General features: G+C 42.1%; 1 protein-coding gene across 3 annotated transcripts in view; it reads right to left on the bottom strand.

The window, feature by feature from the left end:
* rxraa (retinoid X receptor, alpha a) overlaps nt 1-25432 on the bottom strand; it is a 114302-nt gene that overhangs the window by 29639 nt on the left and 59231 nt on the right. For 2 of the 3 annotated variants that reach the window (XM_080047178.1, XM_080047179.1), the window contains exons 3-5: nt 17275-17513; nt 1989-2033; nt 1730-1880 (exon numbers count right to left, since the gene is read on the bottom strand). In XM_080047178.1, the coding sequence (XP_079903304.1) occupies nt 1730-1880; nt 1989-2033; nt 17275-17513 (435 nt within the window). Of the gene's footprint in view, nt 1-1729; nt 1881-1988; nt 2034-17265; nt 17514-25432 lie in introns of all 3 variants that reach the window. The other variant, XM_080047180.1, reaches the window with a different exon arrangement.

The following is a 25432-nucleotide window of genomic DNA, read 5'->3' as shown; positions in this document are numbered from 1 at the left end:
CTTTGTAACAAAAATCAATCTGTCGCTTTAAAACAGGTGCTTCTGTTTGCCTCAAGTCGGCCCGCTGCAAAAAAAATTTAAAAAATAAAATTATGCTGCTGTCTTTACCAGGCTCCACAGTAGGACTACTGTGAGCTGAGTGATGGGTTTTGCCTGGTTTGCCTCAGACACAGCACTTGTCTATTTCAGTCCAAGCTTGAACGGAGCTTTTTGCTTTGACCATACCAACAGACCATATACCACCGTTTGCCTCAGTTTCTTTTCATGGTGCTTAGAGTGGCTTCTTCCCTGGCCCTCGTTGCCATTTAGCCCAGATTTGTGAAAAATGTCCGCCGACTGTTGTCCTTCCAAGAAGATCTCCCACTCCAAAGGGCTGCAGTGTGTAGTTATGTAACTGTGGTCAAGCTCTAGCCTAAGTTCATCTTTGGATCTTCTCCGGAGGTTTCTCAGTGTGGTCACACCACCGACTTTTAGTAAAGACGCTGGGTATAGTAGCACTTTCTTTTCATTTGGAGTCTTGTGTGATCCCAGCTGCTGAGGAATTATTTTTATACCTTTCCCCATACACACGATCCGTCCCTGAATTATACATAACATCCCCTGGTGAGGCTTCGACTCATGTGCACTTTTAAATAGCTATCTCCAATCATTTGAACTTTATGTAACTTTTTTAAACTTCAATGCTTTTATTTGGATTGTGTTAAGCCAACTTTGACATCATGGGATATTTTGTTACAGATGAGTCATAAAGAAAATCTAAAAATAGTTTTTTTTTTACGTAACACAACACACTGGCAACTCTTTGATCGTTTTCCCAAAAGTCACTATTTCAAAACACTACCTTAAAGCCTAAAACAGTAAAACAGTCTAAATCAATATTTCATATCAAAGTTAGGTGTCTCAATAAGCCTGTAGAAACATCTGATTGCAAATAAATGTTCATAAATATTTTAAAACTTAGTTTAAAAAAAAAAACTTTACTGTCTAGACCATTTGACAGGATTGTGTTGGTGTTGCCGTATCAAAGGGTCTCCATGGAACAGTCATTGTTCTTGTAGAAGGATTTGGGCAGAGAACTGCAGTGATTGGTTTAAAATACCTATTGTGTCATAAGAACAGACCATAGCCTGCCTCATTTTATACAACTTAAATGACAATATATTTATACATAGGCTTACTCTTGCAGATGCTAATTATTATGCAAATAACTCCTCAAATTACAGAAGTACAAGGATTTTGTGGATCTGAGGTTTACAGGGGCTTAACAAACATCATATCATTTACATTCAATGGTTTCCACCTCAGTATGTGCCATTGTGCAACGCCCCCTGTGATGACAATGCATATGGTCATTAAAGGTGCAGTCAGCTATTCTGTAGAATGCTTGTTGTCCCAATCAATTTTTTTGTCAAAACCAGTGAATATCTCCTCACGATCCTCTACCTGTCCGTAGCGTGTACTGAAAAAATTATCTGGTGTTAATACACAGCCTAGGCTCTGTAAAACTGGCATATGGCTATAGCTCAGCGGGTCCATTTGCTAACACACCCTTTAGTTTACGGCTGTGTATGAATACCAGATTATTTTTTCAGTGCACACACAGGAAGCGTATGGTGATGATGGAGATATTCACAGCTTTTTCTTACAGGAATTGATTTTAGACAACAAGCATTCTCCAGAAGCGCTGCTGACTGCACCTTTTAAAGTGTTTGTTTACCACAGCACTCACCTGAGGAGCGGTCTCCACAGATGGCACAGATGTGTTTGGTGAGCGACAGCATGGTGCCCGAGGGCTGGGCGGGGACCTTCATCACACCGTTCAGCCCCAGCGGAGGCTTGATGTCCTCCGAGCTGCTGACCGAGTTCATGGGAGAGTTCAGCTGGAACATCAACACACACAAACACACACACACACACAGACAGGTCACAAAGCTGGCACCGCGGAAAAGAATGCAAAACCTGGACCATTACACAAGCCAAGCTCTTACATAGCGTAGCTGGCTGGCTGGAGGGGCATAGCTAGACCAGGTCGGCTAAGGAGAGAGAGAGATAGAGAGAGGTTTGGTTACACATACAAACAGTAAAAAATACATGTGTTTAGAGGATTTGTGTCATTGCGCATTGTCCTGTTTTGTTAAAGGTGCACTATGCAGTTTCAGGGGAAGGGGGGGTTTGTTTACATTTGCAGAGCCTGCAGTGAGTTCACAAAACGGATTTACCCTACAGGTAATTCTTAGTATTAAATAATCTACAATCATAACCCAAAACAAAATGAATTTATAATTTTGAAGCACCTGGAACCAAAACGTCAGACTAGACTATGCTTGTGAACACAACAGTGAAACAGTTTATTTCCAGGAAGCTTTTCACACTTCAAACAGTGTGCCAGGGATCCCATTTCCCTATGAGGAAAGTTTGTTTATTCACTCATAAGAATTATACCTTAGACATGTTTCATTTCTCTGACACACCAAAAGTCACATAGTGTGCCTTTAAACGCAGAAAAGTGAAAGGGATGTTTTGACTTGTGTGGGACTCAATGCAGATGGTCAGCAGTCCGAGCAGCAGCAGCAGCAGTTATTTTGACTCTCTTTCATCACTCTCTCTCTCTCTCTGCCTCTCTCTTTCTGTCTGTCTCTCTCTCTCTCTCTCTGTCTCTCTCTGTCTCTCTCTCTCTATCTCTCTCTCTCTCTCTCTCTGCCTCTCTCTCTCGCTCTCTGTCTCTCTCCTCCCTCCTGTTTCAAGATCTAAATCTGTCTCAGCAGGATCCTGCACCACTCCACCCCAGGAACTCTTTTATTCATGCGCTCAACAAGCCCCGCTGGCTCCCAAATGTTCGGCGCTAGCATAACTCCACTGCAAGATTTAGCAGTACAGCGGAATAAAGAGACAGCATTTGTTTTAGCAGCAGTGCGGCTGCATCCACGAAAAATCTCTGCTTCAACCGCCTGCGCCTCCCTCTCCCCGCTTTGAAAAAAAATACTATCTCAAAGTGACCCGTCTTGGCTTCTTGCTTAAAGTAGAACGCAATGGGAAGACTAATTATTATAACTAGCACCATGCTGTTTCCAGAGCAGATAGAAATTAAGGGGACAGAATATAAATTGTCCTCAGAGACTTAATGTGAGAATGGAACAGAAGCTAACTAACCATTAAGCGTCATCTTATGAAGAAATGGCAAGGTAAAAAAAGAGCTTGGCTGGGCTAATGTGAAAAAAAAATTATTATTACAGTGGGCGCAGAAAAGAGGAAATTAAATATATTCAGACCGACACACCCACAACTGAGAGGTGACAGACAGAAAAGTTGGCAGTTAGCAGCAGCCACATGGGCTCAAATAGCCAGACGTGTTTAAAAAGAAATTATAAAAAAAATATGAGATGTGTCTGATATAGCACACACACACCTCCAGCTTGCTCTAAGTTTAGCTCATACTGTAGCAGTGAAATCCTGTCTGCAGAGATCAGAACATTTCAGTTTATATGTTTTAATAATGGAGGGACACACGTGATGACATATTCTAGAGCATAGACAGACATGTACACAGCACACAACACAACCAACAGTGCCTTTCCTCAAACAGACAGTATATAAACCAAACAGGCCCAGAGCAAGTATGGATAACGGTAGCAGAGCATACACCACAACAGTTACAGTGCTGCAATGTGTTTGAAGAGACGAGAGTGTGATTTAGTATCAAAGGACTGAGAATCGATTATTAGGTCAAATAATGTAAAATAGCAATCAAAAACACTCCATACTCTGTGAAATTACAATATTCATGGTATTTCTCAGTATTTTCAAACTCCCTATACTTTTTGTGTGTGTTGTATAGTTAAGTTGATAGAAAAAAAAAAAAAAACCTGCATCCTACAACTCCCATAATGCAATGCAATTGCATCTTTCATGTGTGCAAGTTTGAACTTGCATAATACAAATAAAACAATGACTGCACAAACAAAACAATGCATGATGGAAAGCCCTCATCAACAGCATTGTCACATACACGTTTACATGTAGTCATTTGAGACTACCCATAGACACCAGACTATTAACCTTTAATATATATATTATGATGCAATAAGGATGTAGCAGCTGCTTTGATAAAACAAAATCATTTATATGCAGTTTATGCACATACAGTATGTGTATGCATAAGTTCAACAAAACAGAAGCTTGCACATGCATAGACATAGGTACACCTCATGAGCATGGGCATATGACTATATGTATTACAGTGTGTAATACACATCCATGTACACAGACACACTTTCTGCAGCCCCTGGGTCTCATTTCACCTTAGACTGGAATACTTGATTCATTTTAAATAGCTTCAAAGTGGGACAAATGTCAGCAATGTCACACACATTTTAGCTTGAAGCTAGTGTATACTTTGCCTGCATTGAGTGAACTATTCCAAACCAATGCCGCTTTACCATCACATCAAATAGAAAATTCAAGAAGTCTTCTGCATCATTTTCCACACATTTCCACCTTATACAGCATGGTGTATGTGGTGTCATGGGACAACAGGGCTCAGAGAAACTGACTAGAATTTCAAATATAAAAGCGTATGTGGGTTTGAATGTGGTGGATCCACTGGCGGGGTTTGAGTGCGATGAAAAAGGTTCACCACATGAAAATGTTCAGTTCACACCCGACACCCATCCCTGGCCTGCTCTTCACACCCTGCGTACACAAATACACACTTGACTGCAACACACACACGCACACACATACAGCTTAGGCTTCGGGGGGGAAATAAATATACTCAGTTCAGTTTTTCCTGCAGAGAATTCCATGTGCATTTTACATTATTTCATAACTAGGGCCCTGATACCATGGGGAAAAAGGACATTTAGGTAGGTTATCAACAACATGGCCATGGATTAAATTGAAGTGAAACTAAATGTGTCATTTCAACTTTCAAAGCAAGAATTATATGCAGTAATGAAAAGGGTAGTGGAGGTAATATGTAGATGCACCGACAGTGTTGTTGTAATTACTCAGAATTCCTCACGGGGGCAACAGAAGTAACGCACTACCATAGCTTTAAAAAGAGGTGATGTTTTTGAAGGTAGTGAAACAATTACTTTGGGAAAAAGAACAAAATAGTTGCAAGTGTGCTGCTTTCCTTTTTTTAACTGTTTGTGGTGATATGTAAAAATAAAAAATAAATATATATATTTTTTTAGATTTTCTTTATGACTCATCTGTACAAGATAATCCATGCTGTCAAAGTGGGTTTAACACATTCTAAGTAAGTTATCAACTTTATGTTTGCAAAATATTGCCGGAAAAGCCGGGACCTACGCAGATGCATCGTTTGTCTGTATTAACCAGCTCCAGCAACATGTGCACACACCTACATCTCTGCACATGCACCCACATGCACACACACACACACACTCAACATGAGGTCTTACCTCAGTAAAACGCCTAAAAGTCTAGTCTTTTTCCCCTGCAGCGTAGCGCTGTCTCCTCTGCTGAAAAGCGTCTTAATCAAACCCCTCTTTCTCTTCTCCCCGACTAAAGACTCAGTCCCAATCTATTTTCAGTGAAACTTGCAACTCAATCTCAGCAACATTGCTCTCTCTACAGTGGGTTGGGCAGGCTGCTATGGGGGGGCTTTCTTTCTTTCTCTTCCCCCCCCCCCCCCCATGGCAATGGAGGCAAGGTGGGGGGATTAAAGTGGCTCAGGACTGCTTCTGGAAATAGAATATACATGCGCCCTCCCCATACAACACATACATGTGACCCATCATAGGGAGGTATTTATGCCAGCTGTGTGTGTGTGTGTGTTTTTGTGTGGACAGTCGTATTGTCTTAGGAAAACCCCATAACAATGAGCACATAGAGTCTGTTCCGAATTTCTTTTTGTTTCTCGGAGGAGAAGAAATAGGCTTGGTTTTATATTTGTCAGAGACTGAGGGAGAGAAGCAAATGAGGGGGCATTTCAACATCAAGGAACTGGTAATTTAGGACATAAGATTCCCCGCAGTACAATGTTTAACACACACACACACTCTAGATGAATAACACTACTCTATGTGCTAGCAGGTGTTACGTAACATGTTGTGCACACCATTGGATTGGTACATCCAGTACAGTGGTAGGGGAGGAGGGGGGGGGGGTCTCTGTCTGTCTGTGGGTGTCAGATTCTGCACAGAATTGATACATCATGTGATTATATGTCCCGTGCCACCTGCTGGCTTCTAGCATAATGCCGCAATGTACAAACGTGTAAAAAAAAAAAAAAGGATGAGGAATGAGTAATAGGGCTGGTGTCCAATGGTACAATGGTCCAATGGAGGACAACACTAAGATAACTGTGAAAGAAGTGTCTTGGTTCGCTTTCATAAAAACACAAAGTACCGCACAGAAACCACACATTGCTTTTTACTAAGGTGAAACTTGATAGCGAGCCAGCAGGTAAATTGTTAAGAGATGAAATGAGATAATCCGTTATTAATCCCACTGCAGTGTTACAGCAGTAAGTGGGATGTTGCAACTGGCAGGAAAATTAAGTTATCAAACGTGTGTGTGTGTGTGTGTGTGTGTGTGTGTGTGTGTGTGTGTGTGTGTGTGTGTGTGTGGTCTACTGGGTGCAGTGTTGAATGGAAAGTCTGACAGCAGCAGGAAGGAAGGAGCTGCAGTATCTCTCCCTCAGGCAGAGCGCTTTGAAAGTATGATTTTATTAAATGTGTCATCCATGGCCAAGAGGTCAAATAAGTGATTTTTGGTTTTTAAATAAAATAATTGTATCACTATTTCATAAACATACCCACAGAGACTAGATGGTCAATCAGTTCAATACATTGATACAAAGAGGCCAATCAGCAAATCCCATAATGACTAGAATATTCAATAATACAATGGAAACGTCAACAATCAGCATGCGGTCCAAATGTCTCATTGTAACAACACAGAAAAATATTTGATATAACTTCACCAAAACATATTAAATATTTATTACGAGTCCATTGTGAGTTGCTTAGGTGTCTTACTCAATCCAAATTATTTTTTTTTTAATACAAAAGAAGGCTCTTGGCAGTAGAGCTGGGTCCCATAAACTATTAGTATTCTATGACAACACACATGGTGGTGCAATAAAAAGAGAGGAGTCGTCCCTCGGGTGTACAGAAGAGAAAGAGAGAGAGAGAGAGAGAGAGAGAGAGAGAGAGAGAGAGAGAGAGAGAGAGAAAGAATGGGAGCAGAGACAGTGGAGGCCTGTGCTTAAGACGGGCTTAGCTCCATTCTGCTCCATAAAGACACTCGAAAAGGAGACGTCAAATCCTAGCGCGCCACTCGCTCCTCAATGCACAATCCTCATGTGGAACTTCACTCGCTTTCCCCAGTTCAAGGGCACCTTTTCTACTAACACAGTGAAAGTTATTTTCAAAGAAGTCTTTAAAAAGAAGAAGAAGAAGGCCCTAACAGGATTCTTCCATAAGGCTTTCTATTATGCAGTGGTACTACATGGGGGCAGGAATACAGTGCTCTACATTACAAGCCACTGTTATGGATCTCATTACCCCCCCAAAAAAAAGCAGTATCACTCCCTGGACCACGATGAATTTTTTTAGTGTCAGCAATTCTGGAATAAAAGCTTGTTGTAAAAATGACTTTTTGTAAAAAAAATCTGTGAATAATTCTTCTCACATTCCGCTACCTGTCCTTACTGCGTGTGCTCTGAAAAAAAAAGTATGTTCATACACAGCCTAGGCTCTGTAAATGGATATGTAAACAAAGGGGGCCCACCGTAGCTAGAAACATGGCTGTTTACAGAGCCTAGGCTGTTTATTATTAAACACGTTTATTTTTTTCAGGCCACACCACACATTATGTACAACAAGTAATTTTGTCAACAAGCGTTCTCCAGAATCGCTTACTCCACCTATAAAATCACTGTTGCTTCAAGGCGTGAGACTAACATTTTTCTAAATATAGAATGTGAAAAGCGTGTGTGTGTGTGTGTGTGTGTGTGTGTGTGTGTCAGTGTGTGAGTGGACAGGATACAAATCTCTGCATTGACAGGAGACAACACCTGAGCAGACGCCGAGGGGGGGAGGGGGGAGTGGGGGGTCAGGTCATGATGTCACCTATTGATAACCCTGAGTCACCTCTGACACCTTGGGACAATCACTTCCTTCTAAAAGCAAACTGATGTCAGCAGCCTACACAAACTATAGGGGAGAGGGAATGGGTAAGGTAACTTTCTTCTCTTCCCTGTTGTGGGAGGGGGAGAGTAGTGCGTCAGTCTTATCTGGACACGTATCAACAGAGATGGAGGGGGGGGGGGGGTTCGGGTTTCAGGCAGTGTTAATGGGTCTGCTCTTCTGTGGCCTTCGGGGTATGTTCACAGTAAAACACGGTTAAGGATCCATTACAGACACCGTTACCATAATTTGAAAGACACCTGCTTGGGCATACATAGCTCACACAGACAAGAGTAAAATCAAAACAGTCCAATGGGTGCATGGTGCAGGCACACAATACGGAGAATAGTTCAGACAGCAGTTCAGGCATTTTGCATATGAACTGTTAAATAACAGTGGGGCATGAGACTGTACATTTAAAATGATGCTCATGATAAAGAAAAAATATTTGAGTCACTACGAAAGTGACTGAAAGGCAATGTTGAGTTTTCTTGTGAGTTGTGTTACTCACAGCCCTGTAGCACTACTAGAGGCCAAAACCAAAACAGGGGACGTTTAAAAACCCACATCCCCGCACCTCAAATCCATGAAAAACATTTTTTTTTTTAGCCCTTATATGTATCACAGGTTCAATATATTCTACTGCCTTTTGAGCACATACTCTCAGACTTATATGTACTCATCTTTATCTAAGTATAACTCCATCTGCAATTGGTTTGGTTAATGTTCTGATTCACCCATTTGATCTGAATATTTTAATGGTTTCTGTCTCTTTGTCAGCTTGTTGTATATTTGCATTGTGTGTGTGTGTGTATTGTAATTTTACTCGACATCTTTGTAAATGAGGGTCACCCCTCAATTGATCTTTCGAGGATAAATAAAGGAAAATGAATAACTGTACCTATACATGTGTGTGCATTTGAATGGCATATTGTTAATGCATATATACATACATATTGTGTGAAGCATTGACAAATGTTTAGTTATTTTCAGTGATGACATTTAAATCCTTCTAAAGACCGTCTTGCTGTAAAACCGCTCCATGATTATTGTCACTCAGCTCTTATAAAACACTGTCTCCACTTTCTCCCAGTGGATAGACTTTAGTAGAGGCAGACATTACTCTAGACAGCTCAGAGGTTTCCTACACTCAACACGAGCTGTGCCACAAAAGATAAAATGAATCGTTGCGAGCACTGCTGGCGCTTCTGTGAGTGTGTGTGTGTGTGTGTGTGTGTGTGTGTGTGTGTGTGTGTGTGTGTGTGTGTGTGTGTGCATGTGTGCGTGTGTGTTTGTTTTGACAGAAACTTTTGTTCCAGTGAAAGAGGGATATTACGACTATCAGTGGCATGAAAGGAAGCGCGCCTTACAGCGGTGACATGGGAATACGCACGGTGACTTTCAGCTGTTCAGTTGCCTCTTCTAAGCATCTGTATTGTATTGAGTGTGTATTTGTCATCCGTGGAAGTAAGGGTCCACATAGGGGTACGTGTGTGTGTGTGCATGTTAGTGTATAACTGTGTCTTTTTGTATTTGTGTGTGTGTGTGTGTGTGTGTGTGTGTGTGTGTGTGTGTGTGTGTGTGTGTGTGTGTGTGTGTGAGTGCATTATTTTTTGGTAAGCTTGTGGCTCAGAGTAGATCACCTAGCATCTTTTGCTTTGGCACAGTTTTTTTTTTAAAATACATATTGCGAGTCTAACTCTAAGTAAACTAAGACACATAAATATTAACTGGTTGAGGCAAATTTACATATTCATTTCTGACAGCCATACGGCCAATACAAAAGAGCTGTGTGGTTATCTTTAAAAAGCACACCCTTCTCAAGGATCACGTAATCTGCCATAGTCTCCCAATTGGCTTCCATCTGGTTTTGGCGTGCAGTTAAAATATGCATAAAAACACTGCCTTGAGGGGAAAAGCAGGCCCATTTCCACAACACATTTAAAGTTGTATAATAGCCCTGTATACTGGTGTGGTCACGCTCCAAGTCCATAATCTGTCTGTCATTCTGTGATTAGGGGTTTTACATCCGTCTATTAGTGAGTCCTCCTGCAGCAATTAACGGAGCCTCCTTTTCCCTTGTCAAATGAGCGATTAGCATTTCCATTTACCAATTGTAAGTCAAGCTGATGTGGGTATTCCACCAGTGTTTCCACTGTCCACTGATACGTCCTCCAGCACGTCATTGAGATAAATGGTCCGACGCACCACTCACTGATGTATTAGGACACATTTCCCTATGTCAACAGTGAGCCTTAGCAGTGATTCATTCTCCAGTATGACCATTATCATCAAGTCATTCATCATGGTTTTCTAAAGAGTTCTTTTGTATGCTGTATGGAAATCAACTCAGTGTTTTTTTTTTTTTTTTTACACTCCGCCAGTAATTCAAATAGTACTTCTGTGTCAAACCACTACTGAATTAAGCAGTATTTTTGATTGATTACATCCTAAGAGTTATTCAGTCCCATTTTCCGTTGTCCTCCATCCAGGAGATAATGGTGAAATGAATCCACTAGAAAGTCGTCCAGATTTTAATGTGTTTTACTTGTTCATTGGCATGTTGACACAGGCACTGGATCTACTGTTATTTTTCCTGGCCACAAACAAGTAACCTGGTCGTTTATTGATTAATGTCATCAGTGTTATTGAGTGTGTATGTGTAATTGATTAGATCTTCAAAAACGTAACAACGATAACATAGATTCTGTTCTAATGTATTTTGATGGTCCGTTTTGACTTTTTACTCAATCCTACTGATCTGTTTACCGTAATGTTCCTTGAATGGACAAGTGTCATCAGTGTACCTGTGTATCCTTCAGCAATGATTTTAATTTTCATATAAATGATATGGAAAGCAAACTCCTGAGATATTTTGATTATGGTACAGATTTCTAAGTAAGTAATAGTTGCTCACGTTGTAAGATCTTGTCAAACTGAATGGTCAAAGATAAGGCTGCTATTTTATCCTTTCAGCTCGACATGCAAGCTGTCAATCACTGCATATTTAATTAACCTTATGTAGCAAACCCCAACCAGCTGGCACCTCAACTAACACTGTTGTAGGCGGTTCATACTTTTAGTGCATCCACGATTGCGTTGAGAACGATGTATGTTTAAAACAACTTTGTGTGCAAAGCTACAGGTTTTACAGGTGTGTCAGAAGTGAAGGTATTAAGGTAAAAGTACATTAAGTCATACAGTAAGTGCCCTTTAGACTTACCACTCATGCCACAGTGCACATGTCTGTCCACACACACAGTGTTGAGTTGCAGTAAGATCACACCACCAGATGCAATCAAAGCCCAGAAGGGATTATTTGAAGCTTTAAAATAAATGTGCTCCCCGAGGCATTTAACACATCCATGTCTGTGCATTAGGATGCTGCTCCATGAAACTTAAATCTAATGTTGGCCTTTTTCCCCTTATAGCCGCTATACCTCCTCAATGACTCGTCTCATGTGTGGCCCCCCCCCACACAAGCCAGAACAGACAGACAGGCCCCCGAGCTGTCACACTATATACTGCTGCTTCTCAAATGATGGCATGATAACAGCAGTCCCAAACAAATGCCGCTTGAAAAAAGAAAATTGCGGGTATCTGTACTGTGGGTATTTTTTTTTCTTCACAATTTGCCCTGCATGAATGAATCAACACAACTAACTTCTTCAAAAAGTTTATTTGTGTGTGTATGGAATCACTGTCATGTCCTTATTCTATTGATCTGACGATTGGGAAACCTCTTTGCTCCATCTACATGACTGGAAACCTTTGAAATGAATGCCTTTCTCTAATAACAGTGAGCTTTTTTCGCCACAAGAAACTAACAAACTAAAAGACCAGCGTATAAACTTCAAGTCATGCAAAACTAAACTAATTCTACACATTACTTTCACTTCCTTGAACTACAAGAGCCGGGAGAAAGAAAAAAGCGGTCTCTAAAAAAAAACGCTTTTAATTGCTACCTGGAGACAGCTTTGGCTAGAAAAATGTCTTTCCCCCCTCTCTATCCATTTGAGGGTTGATTGACGTTAGAGTGGCTTTAACTGTTCTCCCGGGGACCGTACACACAGCGCCTTTGTGCGGCCATTAGAGCCACACAACCATGATCTCATGCCGAGTGACTGTACGGCGAAAGTCCATCAAAAGAACCAGAGCGGTGGAATGGACCTTTATTACTCCCACACAGGAAGGAGCTGAGTCTCTCTCTCTCTCTCTCTCTCTCTCTCTCTCTCTCTCTCTCTCTCTCTCTCTCTCTCTCTCTCTCTCTCTCTCTCTCTCTCTCTCTCTCTCTCTCTCTCTCTCTCTCTCTCTCTCTCTCTCTCTCTCTCTCTCTCTCTCTCTCTCTCTCTCTCTCTCTCTCTCTCTCTCTCTCTCTCTCTCTCTCTCTCTCTCTCTCTCTCTCTCTCTCTCTCTCTCTCTCTCTCTCTCTCTCTCTCTCTCTCTCTCTCGTGTGTTTTGCCTCCGTCTCCTAGCGACCCTTGACACCCCCAAACCCAGGCCCATCATGACATCACCGCCGCCGCTCATTTATAACTTATTAAGCGCGTGTTCCACTTCTTGTAAAACATTTACACCTTCTTCGAAAACATGAATGTTCCTCCTGTTTTCGACTCCAGAAACAGTCCAGTATGTGTGTATATGTATTTTTTTAAAGGCAAACTGAGAGGCCTGCTGTTGGTTTTTAGGATTATCGGGAAGGTTTCGGTGGGAGAAGTGTAGAAGCCAGAGGGATATACAGACGGAGCCTTGAAAATGGAAAATTGGATCTGTGGACTGTGGTCCGATGATAAAGAGATCCATTTATTTCGGCAGAAGAACAATGGAGCAGACAACTCCTGCCATTGTCATTGGAAGTGTATGTAAAAAAAAAAATGTGTTCCAAGCCACCGGTGTAATAATCCCTTCCAGATGCTTGGGAGAGAGTTGTGGCTTTTGTGATCGGGGGGGAGAGACGGTCTGACTGTGTTGTCAAATGAGTTCAAGCCGAGAGAAAAGTGACCACGAATGGGTCCCATCCTAATGGGTATGGCAGTGGCTTGGCACAGTCCCCTGACCAGATACCCGGGGAAAATGTCCAGCCATAATATAACTAAAAAAGAGAAAATATAAAACATGCATTCTGGGTTGCAGCTAAGTCTTTGTGGCAAAAATGAAAAAAAATTTGAGTGTGTGGCCCTTGTCACAACAGTACAGGGGCTTTTCTGATCATACAGCAGATGACCGGTATGCACTAAGCAGACGCGACAAACTTAAAAAGTTTTCTCGCTGGCTGGGACAAAAACAAGGCATGACCACATGTATGTCAGTGATTCTGCATGGTTTGGGACACCGCTCAAGGATGAAGTAGAGTATGAGATGTAAGCATTGGCTGATGATAAAGGACAGTCTCTTTTCTCTTTACATGTGGTTCTTGGCTTTCGGAGTGTGTGCGAGATTCCAGTAAGAATGGGAGTTTTGTTCAACTCTTCTTCATGCTTTCATCATGTTGTCATTTGCATGTCTTTGATGTAGCAGAGGGGAAGACAAGGCTCATTGTTTTTTGTATGGTTTTTACCGATTTTCCCTTTTCAAAATTACACAAGATCTAATAAGAACCAGATATAGAATGTCCATTTCCACCTGCTAAAAGAAGACACTGGTGATTGTAGTTTCTTTAGCGAGTGTGTGTGCCTCCACGCGCACATACGTGTTGGCGTGTGTGTGTGTGTGTGTGTGTGTGTGTGTGTGTGTGTGTGTGTGTGTGTGTGTGTGTGTGTGTGTGTGGTTAGCAGGTTGGGGGGGGGGGTCTGGTGCCGGAGCTGGCCTCACGGTGGTTAAGTAGTGGAAGAGGCATCGCTGTGTGACCTTGTTTCCAGTCAACTGCTCCTGAAAGCAGCGAGTCAGCCGAGTGTTAAGAGCAAGTGGCATCACGCCGTCTGACTCAAATCGCGTCTCATCAGAAGTGCCGCGCCTCTCCCTCCCGTCCGACCACAGGGCCCTGCATGCTGCCACCATCTTTAACCCCTTCTCTCTCTCTCTCTCTCTCTCTCTCTCTCACATCAAACCGCCCTGCTCTCCACCCTCCACGAGCAACAGTCAGCAGGGTCGGTTATGCAAAACGTTTACAGTTAACGGCTTAAGTCCTCAAACGTGAGCACCTGTCAGATTGAGTTTTGACTAACTTGACGGAAACAATGCTCTTTTGTATGCCTTATTTTGAGTAAAACAATATTGTCTTTGATAAAATTGGTAACTTTTATTATAAGTCTCTTATTTAGCATTTAGAAGCAGTATATTAACAATTGGACAAGAACTGTAACGTCTGTGTGCACATATTAGCCAGAGGCTGTGAAAAAAACAGATCCTGAATATTATAGTTAATGACAGGTCTGAACATACACCATATGTCTAGGTATGGGAAGATATAATTGTTGACGAATGCTGTTAAATAACTGTCTTTATATCTGTGCAGAACTACATTATAGTGTGTTTTTAAAGAGTGAATGATCCCGCTGTGCATACTCATGTGCGTACTACACACAGTTATGTTGAAAAGGGTGGGGCACCTTAAATAATAGGGTGGTGCTCTTTCCACACTCTGAACAAGACCCATCCTCTAACTCCCCAGAACTGTTTTTGTAAAAAATTATATTTACATTTCTCAGTATTATTTCTCGTATTGCTTCAGTGTTGCTTTTTTTTTATACCCATCCCTGATTAAGTTTCATCGACTGCTATTAATCACTAACAGGAACCCTTTAGTCACATCCCTGTCTATATTTGACAACTCAACGAATAAAATGAGAACCGTACAAATTGCAAAACCATCTGCCCTGACACAAGCTGTTTCAGCAAATCCAAAACAACAACACAGCACTGTAAAATAGTTAAAACTAGCTTTGACCCATAAGACACGCTAGATGATTGCTGTAATTACTGCACATTTAGCGCTAGAACTGTCACCACCTACAACAAAAACAGATGTTACCTGCTCTAAATACAGCTGTTTAAAAAAGGCAGGATTGGCCAAGAAGCAGAAAGGATTAGTAGAGGAGGAGAAGAACAAAATCCCACCTGTTAGCACATGATATTGTTTATATAAAAGCATTGAAATGTGGATATTTGTAAAAGTAAGTAGAACCCCCTAATGCTGCTTGCATATGGTTCCTTCACGTGACACTGAGCCAGACATCGATTTGCCAACCTGCATACTGTGCCCCTGTTGGACGGAAGCAGTAGCACAGATGAAAGAGTTGGAATTAAAAAGTGTGGAAGAATGAGAAGGAGAGGGGATGGGATGGGCAGGGCAAGGCAGGGGAGGGGAGGGGAGGGAGAGCTTTCTACTTTCTAGCAATGAAAGATTCGGGACCGCTTTGTGAAACTGGCCCTAATCCACTCTTAACTCCATTACATGTGGGACACTCGGCCGATAAGCCCAACAATGGCGAGGAGAGCCCCATCCAAAATAGCATCCCACATTGCCGACGCACTTTTTCACGCAATTATTAAGAAACACACACAAAAAGGGGGCCAGCCGCTCGAATTATTGTGCGGGGGGGGGGGAACAGTTTCAATTTTAGATACGGCTCCAGACGGAAAACTGGGCCACTGCGAGCTTTGATGTCTTAATTGTGTGTGTGTGTTTTTTTTTATTCAGCACCAAAGAAACTGAGGCTTATTGACGGAACAAAAAAAACAGGACGATGGAGAGAGGGAAATGGAGATGATATGAAAGAGACAAGGAATTAGAAAAAAAAACTAAACAAGAAAGTTAGAAATTAGGAAATAGGACAGCTAATGTAGTCGTGTAGAGAGAGGAGAGAGAGGGAGATATGGCGGGAGAGAGTGACGAATATGCCTCAGATATAGAGGAGAGAGTGACGGAGCCGAAGCGCTGTGGAATCCCAGTTGAATAGGCCTTGATTAACTGTGGCACGGGGTCAAAGCAGGGCCTCTCTCGGCGCTGGGGCCGGGCTTAGAAAAAATTATGTGTGTGTGTGTGTGTGTGTGTGTGTGTGTGTGTGTGTGTGTGTGTGTGTGTGTGTGTGTGTGTGTGTGTGTGTGTGTGTGTGTGTGTGTCAGTGTGCGACTGTAATTTGCACTTGTCAGACATGTGAATTCAGTTTGTAAAGACATGATACGCAACCTTTTCTTTCTGGTTAGTTTATGGGGCAGCTGTATTTCTGTGTGGATTTATGGTTGAATAAGAAAACCTCATGAAAACATGCTAGAGGCTGCTGTACATGACGCTTTCTGAAAGGGACAAATTAGCGGCTACGCATGTAACTTGGCTCTAGACACACACTAACTTTTTATTGTCATCGTTTTTTTCAAAAAGGAATAGCTCAACATTTCGCGAAACATGCTTATCTACTTTCTTGCCGAGAGGAACTTGAGAAGCTTGATACCATTGCCATTTCTATGAAGCTACATTGAGGAGACAGTTAGCTTAGCCTAGCACTTTGCTATAGTAGTAGTAGTAGCATGTTTTGTGTATATTTTCATACATGAGTATTTCCATCCACATCTTATGGTTTTGGATGTGAAATAAATGTGCATGTATGTGACACATTCATTTTGAAAATATCATTGCCTCAAACTTAAAAGGTAGCACTAGCACATGAGGAAGCTTGTTGTCAAAATCCCTTTTTGTCAAAATCAGTGAATATATCTTCACAATACGCTACATACGCTCCATTCTGTGTGTGCGCTGAAATACATCCGGTGTTATTACACAACCAAGGCTCTGTGAACGTGTATGTAAACAAAGGGAGGTGGGACAGACCCTATTGCTATTACTGTAGTAGGCTAACTTACTGACCAGCTTATACTTGGGCTTTGATAAGTATTTGACTTCAACACCTATTTAAATATTGTCTTGTACATGCATCTCCCTAGCGATACATCTTAGTCTATATCAATCACATTGTTGCTGGCTACGGTGGTTTCGGTCCGAACCACTTTGTTCATATACAACTAACAACAAGCGCCTCCACCTTTAATGCTGTTTTCTATGTTCTATACACCTGCTGAACATTCCCGATGACATAATGCCTGTATAATGTAGCCTACCTGTACTCAATATGGTTTCAAAAGTTGTACTTGCAATTGCACATTCTGTCACAGGCCTCACCTGGGGGCTGACGCTAGAGCCATAGCCCATGCCGGGTGAGTTCATAGAGTGTGGGCCCATGGGCGAGCTGATGACGGAGAAGGGCGAGGCCAGGCCGTTCATGGGGGAACTGAGAGTGCTGATGGGGGAGTGGAGCGAGCCACCAGGACCCATGGAGGACGGGCTGAGCAGGGACGGGTGCATCCCCCGGTGAGAGGTGGGAGAGCCCAGGGGAGACGAGGTGACATGGCCCGACGAGTCTGGTAAGAAAAATAAATAAGAAAAAAAGAGGTAAGTTAAAATGAAATCGGTTGAACTTGATTGGACGTCTCTGTATGTTTTCGTGATGTTTTAATTTTTATTGACAGCATTGCTATGAAGTTTATTCAGCAATCAGCAGCATGGTGTCCACTCAACCCTGATCCACCATTAACACTTCATCATTGAACTTCACATACACCTTTTGGATATTTGAAAAAATGCGTTTTTCACACTTGAAGCCCGTTCCATTTTTTTTAATTGCTGAACAAAGCCCATTGGCACAGAGAATGCAGCACATGTGGTGAAGTGTGAACACATTTGTTGAATCTGAGTCATGCCAGGAAAATGAACAATTCAGTAAAAAAAACAATATTTCAGACACAATTAAATCTATCGGCGGCTCTCGAAAAAACAACACCTCACATGAGAGTGTATGGAGGCTGACTGACTATACCATGGTCCACACAGCCATCCTCTTGCCCTCTGTCCCCTCAATGAGGAGTTTACGTCTTCACAAGTGCTTCCCTCAGGAATGGGTGAGGACAGGATGCATATCTATAATGTATGTGGCTGATGAGTGGAGTACTGGGTCCCGCGAGGATGAAATATACGACCTTGTAGCAGAGCTGAGCCAGATGAGAGGGAGAGATACAGAGGATAAGGTCATGTGTGCTGCGCGAGAGCTCTCATGCTATCTCTCTCTATCTCTCTCTCTCTGTCTGTCTTTCTTCTCTAGGCTTATTCCTGCTCTCCACCTGCACTGAGCGGGCCATCTTCCCATCAGCTGTCAACACTGGAGATATGCAGTGAAGAGCAAAAGGAGGAGGGGATTGTGTGTCCCTAAGAATTCAGTGACAGGGTTGTATTTTTGCACAGATAAGGACTCTCTCCCTCCCTCCTACTCGACTGGTCTTTAAACTATTTGCTTTTCACTCTCTCTTACGTTTCATGTAGGATTATCTCTGTCATTCCACCTATCCGCCTCCTTACTCTCTGTCCCTATGCTCCCTCCTCCTCCTCCTCCCCTGCACTGCCATTGTTCCTTATCGGTGTCTAATGGAGGGTGTTACAAGCTATTTAAATTGATAAGCCCTCTGGGACAAACTTGGAATGTTTTGGGCTCTATGTAAAAGAGACTCTACTCGGCTCTCGAACAATGCGAGTTATGCTTTAGCTTTTTTAAACTTTAGAAAGTTTTTTCGAGTAAAATTAAGCATTATGCAATGATGGCTTTGGCTTAGAAGAACTTAAAATGTGCTGCTTTCCCCTTGACTGCCATTAAAGTACATTTACTGAAGAAAACGTCATTTTGGAAAATAGAATCAATGAGCAGCAGGACTGTTTTGTGGCAACACTGGATATATACCACTGACTCAACTCTGAAGTAATTTGATAAATTATCTTAATTTGATTTCACAGACCAGATTTATATATTTTTTTTATCCACGAAGGTATACCATAACAAATAATAAATACACTCTTCTAGAACAATTCATCCAAATCTCCCACACCCCTACGGCTGCCATGTCCTTTGTCCTAACATACCCTCCTCTCATACCCTGCCCTAAACTGACACTATGGCTTTCTCTGCTCTCTGTGCTGCGGGGGCATGGACTAGTTATGTAATAAGTGAGAGTGAGCTTTCTCAGTCGCTCTCGCTCGCTGTCTGCATGTGACCAGGCTCCTCCGTTTGTGTGCGTTTGTGGAATAAAAAACGGATGTAAGGCTCAATGAGTGTGTGAGTGTGTGAGTGTGTGTGTGTGTGTGTGTGTGTGTGTGTGTGTGTCTGTGTGTTCTTTGTAGTGTGTTTCTTCTGTAAGCTGTCTCGTGAATGCACAAAACAAAAAAAAAAGAGTGGGATTTTTTTTTGCATCTCTGTCCCCTGCATCAGCGATCCTCGGGGCAGCAACCTATCTGGCAGCTCAGCCAAGCCAAACACTTCCTGCACATCCTGCCTGCCTCACAAGCACTTCCTGTAAGCACACACACACACACACACACACACACACACACACACACACACACACACACACACACACACACACACACACACACACACACACACACACACACACACACACACACACACACACACACACACACACACACACACACACACACACACACACACACACACACACACACACACACACACACACACACACACACACACACACACACACACACACACACACAGGCCTGTATCCTTTCGAAAACAAACACACATCCTTCTTAATAAAGGGGGCAAACAACAGGCCTGCATCTCGCTGTATTAGATCATTGCTTAATCCTCTCACTGATACCCCTCGAGCTCCTATCCATGTGATTACATTTCTTTTTTTCTGCTGCTTCCCTAAAATGCGCCCACACACATAATTCCTGAGAAATAAAAGAAATAAAATAGAAAGCTTGCGGTGAGCCAGCAATTCCCTTAACCCTGGGCCAAGTGGGTTTTTAAAATTCGGCCGGATGAAGAGAGCTGAGGTATTAGGGTTGCCAATCAGCCATTGTAGGTCTCGGCAGGGGAGGGGAGCACAGCTGACACAGAGACACCCAGCAAGGCTTCACCTCAAGTGACAGAGAGAGACAGGCTGGGAGGTAGATCAGACTGTTTACGTCTCTCGATCCCATGCATTCTCTATGTCTCTTTCTCTCTCGCTCGCTCTTAATTTTTTTTTGGAGGAGGAACGATTTGAAAAAATAAATAAACAAAATCACTTGTCTCTAATGCTTTTCTAGCTGAACATATTAACATATAGAACATATAGATATCTCACAGAAAAAAACGTGAGTGTATGTGTGTTTGTGTGTGTGTGTGTGTGTGTGTGTGTCTCTGTGTTTGTGTGTGTGTTTATTCTTGTTGGAGTTGGGTTGCCAGTATCGGATTACAGCAGGATGAAAAGGACTCTCTTCTAATCCTCCCCCAGAGAGGAGAGAAGAGGGATGGATGGATGGATGGATGGCTCAAAAAAGAAAAGGAAAATAAATGACAACATTGCTGGAAAGTTAAGGAAAGGAGAGCGGGGGAGAGTACAGTTTCTCCCATCCAGTATACTGTAAACGGTCATGTTTACATTCCTGCCTGTATTTCTTTCATATAACCCCTTTCATCTACACCTGTTGCACTTGAAAATGGCACACTTTTCCCCCTGCAGTAGTCTCGAGAAAACCCCGCCAACCGTTTACACTATCTACAAATGACATATAACAAACACGCTGGTAAAATATGAGTGTTTGTATCAAGCAAATCAGCAAAAGAGCGAATGGGCAGGGCATGGGGAGTAGAAGAGAAAGGGAATACAAATGACAAACATCCAATAAATGAGTTGCATTAATTCATGTTTAGATAGCTGTAAAGTACTGCCTCTCCGTCGCAGCCGACCGCCGGTCAATTGGCCAGTATGCAATGGCACACAAAAGCACAACTGACAGCTACAAATAAGCAAATTAGGACCCATCTTGCTGGCAGGCGCAGACAGGAGTTCTCCACTTAACACTTCTGCACTGCACACACACAAGCATCTCCTATTTCCAAACAATGCTTCCCCTCCCCTAGCGCTCCCGCCTCTCTCTCTCTCTCTCTTTTGTCCTGCCCGTTGGGTGTGATTACACACAGAGGACATTTTGCCAATTTTTTCTTTCTTGGTTTCTGGGCTGTCACCGGCTCGTGCATGGACTATGTGATAAATGGATGGTTAATATGAGAATGAAAGCGGATAGGCCCCTCCGCCAGGGAAAACAACAGCGTATGGGGTTTCTTTCAAAGAATAAAAACAACATGACTCTTTTTTTTTCTGACAGGTGATCACTTGCGGTGGCCATTTAATAACCGTCCTTTCAAAATAAAATAAAAATGGTACAGCAGCTGTCATTATGCTTAGCAACAAAAGGTAGAATATACAGTACCACTATGGTTGTTCAGGTTTGTAGGCAAATTAATGTGACAATGCTGGAGCTACAGTTCTAATCGTTTCTATAAAAAAAAGGTGACAATATCTCAATGTCTTACCTTTAACAGAGAAGTGGTCAGATTAGAAAAAAGGTTAAAGTGAATCATTTTTTTCACATGATATATTTTGGGAGGTTCTGCCAATGTATGTTTTGCATCAAGAAGTAAGGTCTCGCTAAATGAAACAAGCTAGTGATGTTCTGCGGTCTCTCTCTACAGTTACACAGAGTCACTGATACTCTAAATTGTTGGCAGGTGGGGAGCGTATCATGCACTGTTTGTCAGCTAAACAGACCCTGTGGTGAAAAAGGTGACAAGTTGAAGGCTGAGTAACAGAGAGCTAATACCTGACTTTCCATCTCTGCTAAATTATTTTTGCCTTACATTTACAGCCTGTGTCGACTGCATTGAGGCGAGTGAGAGGCATACTGAAACAGACAGAAGCGGTGTACATGTTGTAAAGTTCAAAAGACTATCTTGTAGGGCACTTGGATCCAAACTCATTTTGTATTTAAAGCCCTAACATAAATCAAAATGTACTATTCTTAGTATGTACTGGATGGATTTACCTCTTTGAGAGTGATGTGAAACAGTGTACAAGGGGAAAACCACTCTCTCTCTCTCTCTTGTCGCTGTGTCAACAACTCATGTAAACATGCAATCTGTTGTGGTGGGTTACAACCCCCAAAAAGATGAGGGAACAAGTACAACTGCCCCCACACAGCTTTTAGAAAAAAAAGTCTCCAAAAATGACTCAGAGCTGATGGATACCAATGGTTGCATTCCCTAACCAGCCCATGAGCTTGTGTTGCCTCTGCCACCAGCGAGGGACGATGCATTATATATGATACGTACACTGCTTTGCCCCCCCCGCCCCAATGTGTGTGTGTGTGTGTGTGAACCATCCTGAGAGCACATGAAACCTATGAGACTGTCTTGTTCTATATTCGGCCTGTTTTACCACACATTGCATATACAACTTATTATATTTTCTGTGTTTGTGTCAGTTAATGCGTAGCTCTCGACACTATTCGGCCTTCGCGTTTAAAAAAAAAACACATTCACACTCATAAGCTTGTGTGCCCGTGCAGAAGCAAGACAGATGCTCGTTTCTCACTCTGTCTCTCCTCCTCCATTATTCATCCGCCAGTGCCACGCTGGAGATTTAGTGGAACGCGAGGGCGTGGGATGCAACACAAAAAAAAAAACACAAGGAGGAATAGGAGAGCTCACACATCTCAGTAAATCACACATGCTTTATATGCCCAATGCAGTTGCACATGAAATCCCACTAACTCCCTTGCATTGGAATTGTCCGTCAATATAGGCAAACTAGAAATCATAATGCTTTCTGGGGGTGGCTATAGGATTCATATAGCAGTGGCAGTTTTAGGTTAATACTCCTATAGATTATGTCCAATCCCCACAGCCCTCCTGAGACTTTCAATACAGCGCAACACACAAACAAATAATATTCAGTCCCCGGCCCCCCATGCAAACAATGGTTGCGTTTCTATACCACCCTGCTGGCACTGGGTCAAAGAAATGATGCCAATGGGCAAGAGAACAGCCAGGAAAAAAAACTGGATCATTTTAATGGATTTGACTTTGGCGTTTATAAACGAAGCAGTCACAATGAGTCACAATGGCACCTAGAGAGAGACTGGATGTAGCTCCGGGCCTGTCGACGAACAATGACGCAGGCCTCCATTTTTCTATTTGTTTTTCATTTTGTGTTGATTTGAGGCAAAAAGAGGATTTCTGTTTTATTATTATTATTATTATTATTATTATTATTATTATTATTATTATTATTATTATTATTATTATTATTATTCACGGGGACGTTTTTAGCGAGAGAGACAGGTGAGTCAGTTGTTTTGAAGTGAACGCAGCATTGCCGCAGCGCAGACAGGATGAAACGCTAGTCATTAGCATTTCTCCGGATGTGTTCAGAGGGAGAAGAAAGAAAGAGAGGGGCGGAAAATAAATCAAAAAAAGAAAACTCCCCAAGAGATTTAGTCGGTTGCGTAAAAAAAACCAAAATATCACAGCAGTCGGGGTAACAGCTCCATTTTTTTTTTTACCGCTGATGTCTATATCACCATGACGACAGCAGGCTGATATGTTACTCAATCTTCCATACCGCTGTGTGTGTGTCCGTGTGTTTCAACAATTAGATCATTGTTTATCAGCCTGTTGTTTATAGCATCCCACTTTATATCTTGTGATTTGTATTAAATACTCATTTAAACATGTTTTGTGTTTGTGAGTGTGTATGTAAGCTATGTGTGGTTATTCATCAGGGAATGTCTGTCTACTGTTTTACACTCTATAAACAGACTAATCTGGTCCTTCCAAAGAGTAAATATCCCAGTCTGATGTGTTGACTCATCAGACTGTTGACAGATATAGGGGAGAGGTAGCGGGGGGAGAGTGTGTGTGTGTGTGTGTGTGTGTGTGTGTGTGTGTGTGTGTGTGTCTTTTTGCATGCGCATCTAGGGTGGCAGGGAGTTGGTGTGGATGGCAAGCCATAATGGGCTGATGACAACAGTCAACAGGTGACTTCAAATAAATGTAGAACTTGCTAAGCCTTTTGCACTGAAGTCATTTAAATACGTTTTTGATGAGCACCACACGTGGGCCAAATGTTTGAGAGGAAATCACTTTCCATTTCACAGGATGTAAGAACAGAGGAAAAGCCACACATCTTTGCGTTTAAAAAAAATCTGGAACCAGCAGTGACAGTGGTATTTTTGCTTGATAAATGACTTTAAAAAAATCAAAGGGATTATTTTTGTGTCATAGCAGTGGAATGTTCTTTTATCCTCGGAGGCAATCCATGTTGCCAAGGTTTTTGTTTTCCATATCCGAGCACACAGATACCTCTCCATCAACACATTTAACAACCTACACTAACTCATACACATCCACCCCACTTGTGTTTTTACATTCCACATTTTTTTTCTCCTTGAGTGCCTGGTGAAACGTTATCCCTAGAGACAGACATCCATTCAAAATCGCACAACCGTCTTACTGTCATTGGTTGTGAAGCACATCTACCGTACTACTACAATTGATTGAGGCCCCTGTGTGAGCCACTCTGCTTTTTTCTGGCTTCACTATGGGCGAATAGCGCTTCAGGGGAGTTAAGGACGATGCAATCAATAAATAAAAACAACACCTGTTCTCTTCCTGCATACACCACCAAACAGACAAGTCATCTGGATGTTATCCCAAGTCTTTGTACAGTCAGTGTTGCTATGGGTTGAACTGAGGGACACTTTTGAAGATTGGATGTCTCACTACTGGTTAATTAAGGCCAGTGGTAACTTGATGATGGTTCTTTTTGCATTACTAATATTGTCAGAATATCCCTATCATAAGTACTGTACATTAGCACCATGGGATGATCAACTGCATTATGCAAAAGTGGGGGATGATGAGAAAAAATATGTGATGCAAAACAATGCAAAAACATATGCAATGCGATATGAATAGTTGCATTTGATCAGCTCCTCTGGGACATGGAACTGAGCAAAGGACACATCACATCACAGCCTTTACTTAATGCACAAAGGGTACTTGAGGATATTAAAAAAAAGGGTTTTGTTCTTAGTTGTTTGTTCCCCTCGGTCTCTGTGCTTTTTTATAAACTCTATAATTAAATAAAGAAAAATGCACTGTTAACAAGTCTTTCCCCTATTCCTACATGCTCGTTACAGTAAACGAGGCTTGAAGGAGGTGCTAAAAGCCACAGAGTGATGATACTGGGCGCTGGCTTGTTGATACTTCTGCCAAGACGAGATATGATCAGACGGAGCAGCTGCATCTTTGTGGCAGCTAAAATTAAAAGTATCCAAGCACCCTGTTTATTAAACTGTCTGTCTGGGTCCCCCCTATCTAGTTGGCATTCACAAACCAATGGAATGAGAGAACGGCACAAGCAAAGGCAATAGGGCCTTAATG

The sequence above is a fragment of the Ammodytes marinus genome (assembly GCF_949987685.1).
Source record: "Ammodytes marinus genome assembly, chromosome: 18".
Taxonomy (NCBI): domain Eukaryota; kingdom Metazoa; phylum Chordata; class Actinopteri; order Uranoscopiformes; family Ammodytidae; genus Ammodytes; species Ammodytes marinus.
This window is presented reverse-complemented; position numbering and strand designations above follow the sequence as displayed.